Genomic DNA, 15,644 nt, shown 5'->3' with positions numbered 1-15,644 from the left:
CCGAGCCCGCTCCGACCTGCCGCTCCGCTTGACTCTATTGATCCGGCTGCAAAACGGAACAAACAGCAACTCCGGCGTGTCGCTGCAAGGCGGTACACACACTGAGAACACACTTCACGGGGGTTGAAGATGGAGCCTGGCTGTCAGCCCACGATCACACGTCCGGCCGCTTTGTCTCTCCACCGTGGACACACCACACACTCCGAGCGTCCACAGCGCGTGGAACCAACAGGATTAATCACAGCTGAATTCACTGGAGTGCTCACAGCCTCAGATCTTCACTGCGTGCATACAGGAACTCAATATAAAGCGCTTTACAAACAACTACAGCTCCACCAAAGTGCTGGGCACAGACAGACAGAACAACAGTGGAACAGAATATATATATGTCTTCAGTGCAGCCTCTTCATACCTAAAGCCTGTGACTCCGCCGACACCACAGCGTTTTCAAGGGAAAACAGAAAACCTCTGTTGAGATGTGCACGGCTGCTTACGGTGCTCGGAGCCACTGCTTTCACTCCATCCAGGACGAGATTTCACGACAAAATGCTGCCGTGTGAACGAGGACCGACTCGTGATGGACACCATCCCTCAGAAACCTTGTTGTACTGAAGATAATCCCATCTTTGCATTAATTTTCAGAAATATAGAAAAGAAACTGTCATGTTGGGGAAAAAAAACAGTCCTTTAAATGTTGCTGTCCCACAAAAAGGCCTCACGGCACAGTTTGAGAACCCTAGGTTAAAGGTGTAATGTAGGATTTTCTCAAAAAGACGAAGTCAAAAGTGTGTTACTCGCTTTTTGAAAATGTGCGTGCGCCAGACCATCCGACCTGCTCTACTGCTTCTCCAGAGGAAACGCCTCGATGGCGGAAGCGTGCGAGCGTGAGCTCATCTTCTCCGGGCGTGCACGGCTCTGTTTACAGTTCCTGCGATCGGCCTCGTTCATAAAGCTTATTTTCCGAAACAGTTCCAGTTTCATTATGTCAGACTCGCCATCGGTAAACAGTAGCTGAAACCGAAGCTCACGGCTACAGAAACACTCTGAATGCGCAATACGTAGAATCTGATTGGCAGCGAGCGCTGACGAAAGCAGCTCGTCAGAATGACTGACAAACAGACCCACCAGCTATTTTGATGATCCACCTGGAACTCAAAGCAAATAGAACGTCCTGTATTACACCTTTAAAAAAACTAACTTCTGGTCCTTAATATCTGATTTAATACAAATATTAACAAAACGACAGCAGGCTGTACAGTGGCGTTCATGGATGAGGCTGAAGAGAGAAAGAAAATTGTATTTGGACAGACGACAAAGTTGGATTGTTGTTACAGTGGCTGTCAACTCTACACTACCAAGTCCAGGAGGATCTGGACTGGGACCAGGACCAGGTACTGCCCACAGAGAGCAGACTGCCTGCCTATCATCCACAGCTCCTTGCAGCTGTGTTGCGTCTTTTCGCTCTTAAACTGCATCCAGGATGAATACAGCTGTTAATTACAACGGGGGCTAATGCTAACGGCTACTGCTGCGTGATGCACTGCAGCTGGCGGGCGATGGGATTAACAGCAGCAGCAGCAGACCGGTCACAGTGCCTCCATCGTCTGCATGCCTGAGCGTTTCCAAACAGCAGCATTATTAGTGGCTCTGCTCACTGTTGTAGTGAAAACAGACCCTAATAAAGTTCTGAAACTTGAAACTGTTGCTGGGTAAACGAGCCCTGAAAGAGCTGCTCGTTTCCCAGGTGGTCCGCCTCCACCGGGAGAAACTCAGAAAGACCAGCCCCTCCTCCCGTGGCGTCTACGTTTCCCACACAGCTCTGACTGGCGTCCCGGCCTTCGGCTCGGCAGAACAATGGTCCGCCGCACTCTGCAATTAAAGCAAAGCAGCAGTGTTCCTCTCTTGATTTCCACTTATTAGCTCCACATGCAGGAGTGGCAGCTGCCAGAGACTCCCATGGTGCTGTGCGCTAACTCTGTCAACAGTGAGTGAGTGGGAGACCCCCCCACCCCCAAGCAGCTCACTCATCAGAGCAGGTCATATGAAGACGGCTTCCTGTGGAGTTCACCACAGTCACAGGAGACATGGAGAAGAAGTCGAGACAGGCCGCCGCTGCCTCTGATTTCATCTTAAAACACAATAAATCTCCACAGATGACCTCATGAGAGCACTGATGGAAAGCAGCCATTCGGTCGCCTCTCAGTGCCGGCTAGCGCTCCCTATCGAAGCTTCTCTTCTAAGAAGACATGAAGTAACGAGACGCCTGACACCGGAAACACGAAAACCAACTCTGATTGGACTGACTAAATCTGATCTAAATCTGTTTTTTGTTGTCAAAACAGAAAAAAAAAATAATCTTAAAACACTGTAGAAGTTCTGATCTCATATATAGGCTCAAGTGAGAACCTATCAAAACATTTCTGATCAAAACGGTTCAACCCAGACTGAGTTAGGTCAGACATCTGAGATTGTGAAATAAAAACAAACGCTTTTGAAAAGCAATACAAATAAAGTCAAACAGCAGCATTTTCACATCATAAATGATTCTCTTCAGCTGTCTGGTAATTCAGCACAACCTTGGGGGCGTGGCCTCGTGGTTCATCTCATGGAATGATGTTGGCGTCTCTTTAAAATAAACAGTGGGTTCATACTAGGGGTGTTAAAAAAATCGATTCGGTGATATATTGCGATATGACGTCACGGGATTCTCACATTGATTAAAAATACATCCATATCGATTTTTAATTATGTATTTACCCGGCAAATATCCATTGCGGCGTCTTTTTGTGTGCTGCACTTTTACTCCTGGCCACTAGCTGGCAGCACACCACACCAGGAGCTTTGCAGAGCCTCCAGTCCGCCAGAGGAAGAACAGCATCTCGCGAGAGCTTTCCCGGTGGTTTCTTTACACTACCGTCTCACGGTAATTGGATCACACAACAGTCTCCCGCGGCGGAGGAAGTGGGAGACGCTCCGAGGAATATTTATAAAGCCGGAATCTGGACGCACTTTGGCTTTTACAACCAGGACGGAGGGACAGATAAGAGCCACGCCATTTGTAAAATGTGCTTTGCAAAAGTCAAATACCGTGGAAACACCACCAACCCACATGCATTTGAGCAGGATGTCCCCATGCAGGACACCCTGAGGGCCCTGGACAGCTGTGTGAGGGACAGGCTGCGTCCCCCCAGGTGTGAGAAGGAGCGTTGCCTCCTCAGCAGGTCCTTCCTCCCTGCTGCTATCAGACTCTACAGCCAGCACTGCTCCAACCAGTCCAAACACACACCACACACTGTTCTAAATGACACTCCTGTGTGTTTGTCTTTTCATGTTTCTCACATTTTTCTATAATATTGTACATATGCCTGTAAAATATGTATATTTAAATAATATGTAACTCATATCTGTTATTAATATTATAGTTTACAAATGTGTTCTGTCTTAAATGTATATTTAATTTATATTTGATTTATATCTGTTAGCGTATATCTGTTCTTTCTTTATATCTGTCTGAAACTTATATTTAAACTATATTTAAATTATGTCATTTAGTTTGTATCTGTTATTTAATTATATTTATCCTAAATTTATAGTTAATTTTCCTATGTATGGTTGGACCTTGTAAATTCTCATATTTTGCATTTCTTTTCTGTTTCTATTTCTTTTCTCTGTGCTGCTAAACATTGCAATTTCCCCCTGTGGGACAAATAAAGGAATTTCAATTGAATTCAGTTCAGGGTTTTACAATGATTGCACTTTATTTTCTCAAAACATGCTACATTATTGAAGGTATATGTAGCCTTTGTTTTTATTGACTGTTTAAATGAAAAAGTAACCTGCAACTTGTCTGCTGTTAAATATAGTTGCTTGAGTGCTGCTGTTGCATTTGGGATGAATAAAATGTGTTTCATACAAGTTTCCTCATGAAGTACTACTAGTTTACAAGTTTGTTGTTCCTAAAGTATCGCAATAAACATCATGAACATTGGTATCGGGATATATCGAATCGTGACCCATGAATCGTGACACGAATCGTATCGCCAGATACTAAGCGATACACACCACTAGTTCATACGATTAAATAGTGCGATTGAAAAAGTCTTTTACTGGAAATATAATCAAATATTATGAATCAAAAGCTCATCTGGCATCATTCAATGCAGCCTTTCATCAAACAAAGCTCACCAGCTGCTGAGTTACAATGCTGCATTTGAAAAACACGATCTAGTTGTGAAAGGAAAGGCCGGTGTCGTCTGCATACAGGGAGACATTGTGTCCACAGTGAGGCTCCGTCCTGTATGGAAACATGTACTCACCAGCACTGTAGTAGCGATCCAGTTTCTCCCATAGCGGCTCATCCTCCCGCTGAAGGATGGACAGTTTGAGTGGTTCATAGATGGAGCCTGGGGAGGGACACACTCATTAATCACAGACAAAGACAGTCTTCTAGAAGGTGAGACATTCCTGTCCTTCCTGTGTCCTCCGCTTTCATTCCAGTCAAGGAGAGAACATGAAGGATGATCTGAACTGAGCCTGGTTCAGTTTGAGCAGAAAAAAAAAACTTCAATCAGCCTGCATGTTCTACCTGAGCACGAAGTGACCATCCTCCTCCTCATTCACAGCTAAACACTTCCATCAGACGAGATCCTGACCGCAAAATACAGCAAAGCTCTCCATGAAAGTTCTGAATGCGTTTCCTTCACTGGCCAAATAATTTCTCATTTTTTGGAAGAAAAGTTGTTGGAACAGTTCAGGATGCAGCTGATCCCGCTGATGACTCGCCTCTCATTCATCAGAGGATGAGGAGCAGAAACAGTCAGGAAACAGACACATGCCGGCAGTTCTTTGTGTTTCCACATCTGAAATGAACCTGACTGTGGCTGCACCCCCCAACACACACACACACACACACACACACACACACACACACACACACACACACACACACACACACACACACACACACACACAATATTCACTTTGCTGAGATTTGCATTTTAATAGGTTCGACCTTGGGTCAATACCACAGGTACTGAAAATTTCACATTCTTCCTGAAATTAGCATAATTTCCATCAGCTTTAAAGTTGTGAGGGACAAAGCCAATCCATCTCTTTTTACAGATAACACTTTAAAGAGCACAGAGACAGTCAAATATTCCAATTTCCCCTGCTAACACAACACCAGATCAGCTAAACTCTGCCACACACACCTGGGATGATGCAACATGTTTTGCTGTTACACATTTTATTCTACATACACAAACTTTAGAGAGCCTCTATAAAGCGGCTGTAGAGCCACTATAGAGGAGCCGTAGAGCCACATGCGGCGGTACAGCTGCAGGTGGTTCTGGTCTTTCCTCCGGTCTGCTGCTGCTACTTACCGAGCCGGTGAACTTTCCTCCGGGCCTGGGGGGCAGGCTGAGCCGAGCCGGCCATTCTCAAAAGGTGAAATTAATCCCAATCGTCTGTCAGCTAAATCACAAGTCTACAGCAGTTGACAGGGAGCAGTTAGTAACACACCGTTAGATTAAAGACATGCAATAATCAGCAATGAAATTACACCACCAACAACAACATGCAGGAGATCACAGTGTGTTACCACGTTGGCTTTAGAATGGAAATTATTGTAACTCTAAGTAGTGATGGAAGAGATGAGACTAACACTGACGCAGAATAGTTTCTACACCGCTACACACTGATCTTTCGTGTTAGCACTGCGCAGGACAGACGACTGGAGCGGCTTCTGCTGTGCAGTGTGAAACGCTGCCTGTGTCTCCAACAGGACGTCACTGCTGTCTGAACCGCCACTTCCACCAAGGCTGAGATGCAGAGCAAACAGCAATGTGAGCGCCAGTGAAACTGTACAAACGGCACACACACACACACACACAAAATCATACTTAGAAAGAAAAAAAAAAAGATTCATTTTGATATGACAAATTGGCGGTTGGCGGTTCAATCCCCGCTCCAAGCAGGCGTAAAACTGTCGTTGTGTCCCAGGGCAAGACACTTCACCCACCTTGCCTAAGTATGAAAGTAGTGTGAGAGTGAATGGTTGGTGGTGGTCGGAGGGGTCGGAGGGGCCGATGGTGCTGATTGGCAGCCTCGCCTCCGTCAGTCTGCCCCCCCCAGGGCAGCTGTGTTACAGCAGCAGCTTACCACCACCCAGTGTGGAGAGAATGAAGAATGCAATGTGAAGCGTCTGTGAGTGTCCAATAAAGCGCTGTATAAAACCAATGCATTATCACTATTAAAGTGTGTTTATAATGACAATCACTCAGCTCATAAAGTCACACTGGTTTAGAAAAGACATATATATCTGAATTTAAGTTGTATTTATGGGATTCAGAATAATAACTTAATATAGTAGACATTTTGTCGCATTTGGAATTTTTGTTTTTCAGCTACTTGGAGTGTTTCTTTAAATTTATTCTATTCATTTAACAAATTTTTGCTTCTCATTTTATTATTTATTCATTTATTCATTTGTCATTTCAGCAAAGCAGTCTTTCATTTTTGTGACCATTTTGGAACTTTACTCAAGATTTTAAGTGAAAGTTTTTTTTTTTTGTGTTTTCTTTTCAGAAAATGTTAATATTTTCAAAATGATAAAAGCAATGTGTTTTTAAAAGTTCCACCTTGTGGGCTATTTTCTAAAAGCTGTGTTTCACACACACTGTTGTCTTTAACAAGGGCACCAAAGACGCTATCAAAGTTTTCAATTTCCACTTGGAAATGTCGTCTAAACAGGGCTTTACATTTTTGTTTTAGCACTGCACTTTTTTTCAGCTCTTTCAGCCTACCGGTTTTAGTCATTTCACCAATTTTAGCCATATAAGCTATTTAGGCTGTTTAGAATTTTTAGACATTTTAGGTTTTATTTTCCCCTCATATTGTTACCCTTAAACCCTTGGGTAATTTACTCGGTTTCAGCTGGTTGAGAAAGCTCAGCCTTCCTCACAGTTTGTGTTTTATTTTAAGCTAAATAAAGCATTTTCCTAATTTTAGCTGTAGAAATTTACCAGCAGTAAAAATTGAGTCCTTCATGTCTCCTTCTGTAAACTGAACATAAATCAGAGTGCAGGTGAAAAGATTTCAGTTTGGCAGACCGTTCCGATTGCTGTGATGCACTGAGCTCCTCTAAAAGATGGCTTCCTCTGCAGGAAAATTAAAATAAGATAAAGCACTGTGACTGCAGACCTCTGTGTGAGTGGGAAACACTGACGGAGCCAGAGGAATATACGTGAGGAGGTGTCAGAATCGGCCTCCAGACTGCTTTAAACAGAGGCCAGTGCTGTGAGGAAACCACTGCATGGGCTCAGGCACACTTCTGGAAACCACCGTCTGAGAACACAGTTCACCGCATCCACACAGGCAACACGAGGATGCAAAGAAGAATCCAGATCATCCGGAGGAAACAAAACAAAACAAAACAAAACAAAAAAGAGAGCGTTAAGCTCTCCCAGGTGGGAAATACAAAACATAAAAATCTGCTCTCGATCCAGGGCTACAACATCACACTTTCACATCTCTGGATCCAGAAGGCCTCACGTCTCTCATCACTCTATTCCAACAGCATGAAAGAGGCCTGGAGCAAAAAAGACCTGCTAGCATGTCTGGACACATCTGCTCACACACACAAACACAAACACAAACACACACACACACACACACACACACACACACACACACACACACACAAGAAAGAGAAAGAGACAGAAACGGACCTAGAGAGGAGATCACATTAAAAAAGAAGCACTGCATCTCAGCTTTAGTGGAAATGGTTTAGATTCTGCAAAGCTCCTTTTAAACATTCAATAAATTTAATTTTAATTATAGCCCGCTGAAGAAGTATAGAAGACATCTCCATTTCCCTCAGTAAATCTATCAGTGAAGGTTCCACAGAGAGATTTTCAACCACGTGTTGACAATAGAAAACCCACACATGTAAAGAAACCAGGCCCTCCTGGTTCATGAAGGCCCTTCTGTTTGGGAAGCGCTTCACTCAGTCCTGAAACAGCTTCAATATTCAGTATGAAACCAGCAGCATGCCTGCTGCTGGTTTCACAGATTATTTCTGTGTCTGCGATCGCTGTCTTTCTGCAAAGCCCTTGAATCTTTGGCTCACGTCATTCTCCTCAGAGATGGCAATGAGTTTTATCAAAAAATGTCTCTCTGCATTCACATTCAGCTATTTCAAGTTTGGCACCTTGGTGTTCCTCCTACACACACTGCACTGATTGGTATTGTGAGATAAAAAAAAAGCCTAACTCCTCCTTTGGTTTGATCTGTCAAAATGAGTGAGAATTCAACCACCTCACATCAATTTGCAGTAACAATTGGGAAGATTGTGTTGTTTCTGAAAAGTGCTGTCCCTCAGCTGCTCTTCACCTCTCTCACAGAGCTCCACTGTGTCATCTCTCATTATTACCCATAATCTATGCACATCTTCAGGCTGGTCTCTCTGCCTGTTGCCAGCACCATGTGGTTAAAGCTGCATGTCACTCAGCAGTAGCAGTAGCAGGGCAGCTGGAGACCTGTTGTTGGGTCGTGAGGTAGTTGTGTGTTTGCAGTGTCCCAGCAGAAACCCTCCAGTCCCGCACTGCAGGCCGGTGGACAGGGACCGTGGACAGAGACATGCTGAGCAGCTCTTTAAATAGCCCTCACTGCAGCACAGTCCCCCCTGACCTTTCAGCCTGCAGCCTCACTGCACTGCTCGGTAAATGTTCACATCGAGCCACACTGTTAGGGACCGGAAACGACTTCACACCGCAGCACCATGCACACGCCGAGAAATTCAGACCTGAACGTTTGGACCTGGCCTTGAATTCCAGGAGTTTCCAGCCGACATCTGCCAAACTCGCCATGTTCAAATGTCAAAATATGAAGAAACTGCAAGACTCTAGCGGAAAAGGAAGACAGGTATTTTCAAAATAAGATACAAAAGCAGCTTTACCATGGTTATTTTGAAAAAAAATTAGGAGAAAAACTAACTGAAAATATTATCTATCTTACTAATAATCCGAAAATACGACTATTTATCAGGATGATTAATTTCATGGTCTTAAATATGACACAACACAGTGACACATTTATTTTATTTTATGGGCAAACTTCCGCCTCGCCTGGCGTTATGCTGGAGAACTTCCGGTAGCTTCACAGAGCCGCGAAGCTGTCAAACCGCCCGACAGCACGACACTGGCGTAAACACGGAACCGCCGACATTTAGCTTACATGCTTGTTGACGCGGAATAATCTTCCCTGATTTAAAAAAGACCTAAAAACGTTTTAATTTCCTTGAATGTTGTGTTTCTGCGTGTTTGTGTTTAATGCGCGCCTGTTCTTTCCTCCACTGCCGTAAAGCAGGGCGCCGTGCAGTCAGTGTTGTGATCAGCTGAGCCTCCATCAGGATGTGGAGCCTAAATCTGACTTATTTTACCTTTTTACTTCTTATCCTGGGACATTTCCACGCGTTTGCCCTTCAGGATGTGACGGTCGAGCTGTTCGGAGCCTCGAACTACGGGACGGTGGCGGCGTTTGGAGACTTTAACGCGGATAAACAGACAGACATCTTCATCATCAGAGAGCGTAGGTTCAACTTCCTGCGAATAATTCCAATTATTCAACATGTCTACCGAACAATTCAACATTTCTCCAAAGAATTCGACATGTCTACCAAAGAACTCAACATTTGCACGTACTAATATTTCTATAAATAATATATTCCTACAAAGGAATTCGCCATTTATACGAAGTAACTGTCCATTTTTACTGATTGGCCTATTTCCACCAACCAGTCAGCCATTTCAACATGTTTGATTTTAAAGTGCTTTGCTTTGTTCAGTCTCAGACGGGGTTTATTCACATTAGACGGTTATTTTACATGTATTGGGCGGATAGTTTATGTCCCTGTGCTGATAAGCAACTGCTTCTCTGAAAGCTCAGACACTGGTTCTGGGTTTGGTTAAAGAAGACATGTTTCGATTGAACACGTCTTTTAACGTATGTCCAATGTGTTTATGTATGCACAATTAATGAAACAATTACTCTTGGAATCTTCAGGAAAGTGAAGACAGGAAGTCCGGATGTGGAAGTGTTGATGATCAGAGGGGATGATCTTACACGCTGAAGCAGAGCGTTTTGTAGTTGAGATGAAGGCACAGTTATCTGGTGTCACTTTAAATGTTAAATGTACACATTAGGTGATTCCTCTTCCAGCTTGGAGCAGTGGGTCCACCACTAAAACTGCTGCAGGGTCATTTGCGTACTGAAGTATCGGTTCCACACAAACTGGTGCTGCCACAGTGGCGGTCTGACGATAAGAATCAAATATAACAGTCTGTATATACTCTAATGTGATTTTTGGACTTTTCTTCTGTTTCAGAGTCTGAGATTGTGATTTTCTTGGCCGACTCGAAAGCACCGTATTTCAAACCCAAGGTGAACATCACGAAGAGCGTTCTGCCGAGGTAAGCATGGCTACTGCTTCAGTGCAGGCGCAGGGGAAACGTTAATGTATGTATGACTGTGTTCTTACTGACAAGGCCTGGAGTATTGCCAGAGACATGATTCAGTCTGGGAGCATGTGATGAACTGAGGAGAATAGGTTTTACCAGAGCAGACACGGTTGTTTGGTCAGAGGCGATGATGGTCGAGCCCTGAGGCTCCTCCGTGCTTTAGAAAAACATGACTTCCTATGTTTTCTTGAACTTTGATGCAGCCTGTTTTGTTTTATTAGCTTTTGAGAAGATGTAGGTTAGTGTCAGTGACAACATGCGTGTCTGGTGCTTCTCTGCTGATACTTTGATGAGTGTGACAATAAAACCATTCCAGCATGTCCTCAACTGCAGGCTCAAAGTCCAGCCTGGTCTGTTCCAAAGTTTTTTATTATTATTGTTTCTAATCTGCCCAGCTTAACATCTTGAAAAGAATTTCTTCAATTTCAGTGCAACTCCCCAAAAAGGAGTATGCAACATTTTAATTCAATTCATTTCTATTGCACTAAATACAACATGGTGACTTCATAGGACTGTTACAACATGAGCAGGTAGAGGAGACGACGGGAAGAGAAAGATCCTTTTAACAGGAAGAAACCTGCAGGACCAGACTCAGAGGAGCATCTTTGGAACAGCTCAAACCGGAAACTTGACAGTTCTGTACTTGTTTGGTTTAACTTCTGCTGTAGTGTGCAGATTTTCCAGATCTGGTGAATATTTTTAATTAAAAAAATAAATACTAATAATTACATGGAATTAACATGTTGATATCAGAGGTTTGTATGTTCGGTGGTTTCTGTAGCTTCATGTTGAAATGTACCTCACATCGTGTGAAGGACACCTCAGATCAGAGTGACTGTCAGGATTTACAGTGTGGGACGTGTGGAGACACTTCACTCAGTGTCCATCAAGACGAAACGTTTTGCAGCTCTTCAGCTTTGTGCTAAAGAAAACACCTCAATTCCCCCAAAGCTGGGAAACTCTGTAAAACAAGCAATGAACCGCTTCAGCAGTCAGAGCAGACATGACGCTGGACTGAAGGTGACTGGCTCCCAGAAAACACAGCAAACTCAACAACACATCCACCAATCCAAGGTTCACAGCAGAGGTGTCAAACATCCGACCCAGGGGCCAAAACCAGCTTCAGGAGTCACCTCATGGCTAAAATGAAGTCTGTAAATCCTCACCTCTCATATCAAAGACATTCATCATGTAACAATAAGGTGATCTGAACCCGGTGGCGGTCTGCATGTAGCCGGAGGTCCAGGGCAGCCGCAGCCGCAGCTCACGTCTTTCCTCCTCCTTCCAGCAATGCCGTTATCACCAGCGTCGTCCCCGGAGACTACGACGGAGACTCCCAGATGGACGTCCTCCTCACATCCCAGAGCGACGCCGACAAAGTGGAGGTCTTCATCTTCTGGGGCGACAACCAGACTCTGGGTACTCCTCCAGCCGTGTCTGGGTGTAAAACGTGCTCTGCTGAGGTTTGAGTCCACCCTGGTGGAACAGCAGGATGAGGCAGGCCTCCGACGCTCCATGTTCTCACAGTTTATCTGGATTTCTGTGCATAACAGAGGAATTCCTGCTCTTTGACTCATTTTAACGTCAGAGTTTAGTTCATGTCTCGGTCCAGTGTTAGACGTGTGACTGTTCAAGCTGTGAAAGCGGTTCCGGCTGATGTTTGAAGTTCATGTCTGGGATCCAAAGTGAAGAGAGTCGCAGTTGAAGCTCAGTGGGTTTCAGCTGTCTCTGCACTCAACACTTGCCTGGTAAACCAGCCCCGCCCACTCCTCATCCGTTTGGATTTTGGAGTTGTCCTCAGTCTGGGTCGGAGCCCATAGGAGGGGATTTCACTCGGTCCTGAAACGGCCGAGCCAATCAGCGTTGCCGCTTTTTGTTTTCAAATTTTTTTGGCGAATTCCGGTGGCTAAACCAGAAGTGACGCTATCGCTGCGCGTAGCGGAGATGACGGACTTTAACTTTAACCATCGTCTGAAAGCTGCAGTCAGTAAAGTTACAGCCAAAATACCAAGAATTACAACAATCAAGCAAGAGTAAGAGTCTGGCCTGGAGAGTTTCCAACAGGAAAAGACGTTTTCCCGTGTCTTTGCGTGTAGAGAAGCTAGAGCTAATGAGCTAATGCTAACCCTTACCGAAGCGAACGCATTTTGATGACGTATTTGTTTTGAAGCGCTGATTGGCTGAAGTGCGCTGTTAGTCAAAGGAGGAACCGACGCCCCCTGCAGGAAGTTTCTATGGGCTCCTATCCAGACTGAGCTTAACTTCAAATCCAAATATGGAAGAGGAGTGGGCGGGGCTGGTTTACCAGGCTAACTCAACACAGCCAGTCAGCGCTTTCCAGTCCAGTGTGAGTTTGTGGATGTCAACCTCCACGCTCACCATGTCTCCACATCCAGCAGACAGCTTTCATTACTCTAAAAAGCTCATTTGCAACCAGGGGGTTCCAACATAAGGCCTGTGGGCCACAAGCAGCCCCTATCCAGTAGAGATGCGCGGATGGCTCATTTTTCCATCCGCAACCGCTTCTTAAAATCTCCATCCGCCTGCTATCCGTCCGCACGAAAGATTTTTTTATCAATTTTCAAAACCGAACCCACCGCCATCTGCAGAATAGTGTTTTGGCTTTTAAAATGTTGCTTTTTTTTATTTGAGTGCTTCAACCGCAACCCGCCCGAATGTAATTAAAATCTTAATTTTTCGACAGGTCATCCGCCGGATCCGCGGTTATCCGTGGGCTCCTCGGGTGCAACCGCAATCCGCGCATCTCTACTATCCAGCCAAACCACCAAGCAAATAGGAAAAGTTCAATTTTTGAACACATTTCTCAAGAATAGCAGACACAGCTCAAGGTTTACGAGAAAACCAAGAAAAAGGTTTGGAATCACCGATCCAGAACCATCTTTTCTGTTATATCATGAAAAAACAAGCTGGAGATTTAAACTTCTCAAAGCAAACATTTTTGTCTTTCAAACTCATTGAAATATCATGAACTCGACATGTAAAATAAACAACGGGGAGAAGTGCAGAGTTCATGTTTCCTCAATCATCTTCAGAATGAAATGACTGCAGTTAGCGTGAGACTGACCACAGTCGTTTACAATAGCGGCTCACCCACCTGATCCGTCAAGGCCTCGAGGACCTCAGAAGAGGAGCTGAGCCTTGGTTGAGCCTCCACTGATGCTCTTTAAGGTCCTCTGTCTCGTCCTCTACAGATCTGGGTGGTTGGATCAAGCTGAACAAGACGTTCACAGACCAGCCTCTGGTCATGGAGTGAGTATCAGTCTCAATATTCACACTGATGTACAGGCTCCAGTCAGGTTTTAATCGTGAAGATCTGAGATTTAAACAGGATTCGCTGAGTTTACTGGTGTAAACATGAAAAACAGAGTGAAGCCGCTGCTCGTCTTATCACACCTGTTTTCACGTTGGTGACAGAAGTTTCCCTTCCCGTCCTCAGCTTTAACGGCGACATGATCCCTGACATCTTCGGCGCCACCAGCCCGCCCGACACCGAAGTCTGCTCCCTCATCAAGAGGTAGGGAGGCGCTCTCTGTTTCTCACGCCATCGGCCTCTTCCCAGAATGCAACGCTTCACAGTCCTGCTCTGTACCTGCAGGACTCCGCAGTGGCAGAAAGCTCTGAGCGCTCCTGTTAACATGCGCGTCCCTCACTCCAACGCGTTCATCGACCTCAACAAGGACTTCACTGCTGGTGAGTCTCTCTCACACACACACACACACACACACACACACACACACACACACACACACGGCCTTCTCTGTGGAAACACACCTGTCTCTTTTCAGGAAGGTGGTGTGCTGCATCGTTTTCTGAACGGTGTAAAGCACCCACATGGCTTCCTTCTGGTGCTGTTATAGATTCCCACAGTTTAAGAGGCTCGAGGTCAACACGCACATTCTGCATATATAATCCATTACAGTGATTTTTCTGTTCAGAAGTCTCGGGTAAGAAAATAAAAGCTCACGGCAGAGGAGAGCAGTGAAGTTAAAGCGGTCTCTAGCCATGCCTGGCTGAAGATTCCAGCTGAGAGTTGCTCAGACTGGTGTGGACTGGCTGTGGCGGTCAGGAAATGTGAAGTCCCTCAGCGCTGCTGGAGTGGTAGAACCGCTCTCTTTAACCATTCTGTTCACTGTAAACTCAGCCGCGATTCATCTCCAGTGGTTTGGACGGCTAAAATGGTGATATGATAACCCTAAAGATCAAACTTTTATTTGTTGTGACGCAGGGTATATGTAATTAAAATGTTTATATCTTCACAAAACCAAAGACTTCCTACAGAATATGAGTTTAATCTCAACACGAAGATCATTTTAATGATGTTGATTCTCGGTAAATGTCCTCTGAAGTTCTCCTGAAGCTGATGCAGGTTGACAAACACATTTTTCTGAATAAAACATGTTTTTTTAGTGTGTTCCAGTAGGAGAGGACAATAATAGCACTTAAAGGCCACCATGTTTATGTAAGCGGCGCCTTGCTCACCTCCCCCTCACACTGCACGCCTGTTTCCAGCTCACATCGCTCCGTATGTCACCAGGGGAAACCCAAATCCCCAGAATGGGCCTGTTCCCCGGCGGGTTCCTGCATGTGGGCGGGCCGCTGCTGTTCACATCAGTCTCATCACATTACATTATTAGTCACATAAACTCTCAGCATCGTCAGTGATTCACTGGACTTATTAGGATTTTTATTTGTAATTAAAATGAACAGAATAGATGATGAGGCGTAATCAGCAGTGCTTGAATTGGCTTGTAATTATAGATATAACACTAAAGATGGAATTCTACAATGAGAGCAGATGGGAGTGCTCCTTTCACCCAGAAAGGCTTGAAACAGTATTTTGGCAAGATGACGGCCTGCTGAAATATATTCCCTTTCAGAACACTGACTGCTATAAACCACGTCACACACTGAAGCACACACTCCAGGTTTTGAAGCAGGTGTGTATAGGTAGAGAGAGAGAGGACCGGCTAAGTCTGTCTGGGTTTTCAGATGAAACCGTGACTGTAAAACTCACATTTCAGCTCCTCCCCAGAGGACGCGTTTCCCCCTGCAGCCATTCCACTTCCTGTCCAGCCTCACGTCCCCGTCCGCTCCGGTCCTCCGCTC

General features: G+C 44.9%; 2 protein-coding genes across 4 annotated transcripts in view; one reads left to right on the top strand and one right to left on the bottom strand.

The window, feature by feature from the left end:
* The window catches only part of phkb (phosphorylase kinase, beta), a 111,225-nt gene extending 102,332 nt beyond the window's left edge, over positions 1 to 8,893 (bottom strand). For 2 of the 3 annotated variants that reach the window (XM_030088590.1, XM_030088580.1), the window contains exons 1-3: positions 8,804 to 8,893; positions 5,382 to 5,485; positions 4,317 to 4,403 (exon numbers count right to left, since the gene is read on the bottom strand). In XM_030088590.1, coding sequence (XP_029944450.1) covers positions 4,317 to 4,403; positions 5,382 to 5,436 — 142 coding nt within the window. In that variant the 5' untranslated portion in view covers positions 5,437 to 5,485; positions 8,804 to 8,893. The remainder of the gene's footprint in view (positions 1 to 4,316; positions 4,404 to 5,381; positions 5,486 to 8,803) is intronic. The other variant, XM_030088572.1, reaches the window with a different exon arrangement.
* A 311-nt stretch (positions 8,894 to 9,204) lies between these two features.
* The window catches only part of itfg1 (integrin alpha FG-GAP repeat containing 1), a 183,227-nt gene continuing 176,787 nt past the window's right edge, over positions 9,205 to 15,644 (top strand). Inside the window, exons 1-6 of the mRNA XM_030082604.1 lie at positions 9,205 to 9,588; positions 10,385 to 10,469; positions 11,806 to 11,936; positions 13,730 to 13,787; positions 13,975 to 14,052; positions 14,134 to 14,228. Coding sequence (XP_029938464.1) covers positions 9,411 to 9,588; positions 10,385 to 10,469; positions 11,806 to 11,936; positions 13,730 to 13,787; positions 13,975 to 14,052; positions 14,134 to 14,228 — 625 coding nt within the window. The 5' untranslated portion in view covers positions 9,205 to 9,410. The remainder of the gene's footprint in view (positions 9,589 to 10,384; positions 10,470 to 11,805; positions 11,937 to 13,729; positions 13,788 to 13,974; positions 14,053 to 14,133; positions 14,229 to 15,644) is intronic.

Source organism: Salarias fasciatus, chromosome 1 (genome assembly GCF_902148845.1).
Source record: "Salarias fasciatus chromosome 1, fSalaFa1.1, whole genome shotgun sequence".
Classification (NCBI taxonomy): domain Eukaryota; kingdom Metazoa; phylum Chordata; class Actinopteri; order Blenniiformes; family Blenniidae; genus Salarias; species Salarias fasciatus.
Note: the sequence above shows the minus strand (reverse complement) of the source record. Positions and strands in the feature narration are given on the sequence as shown.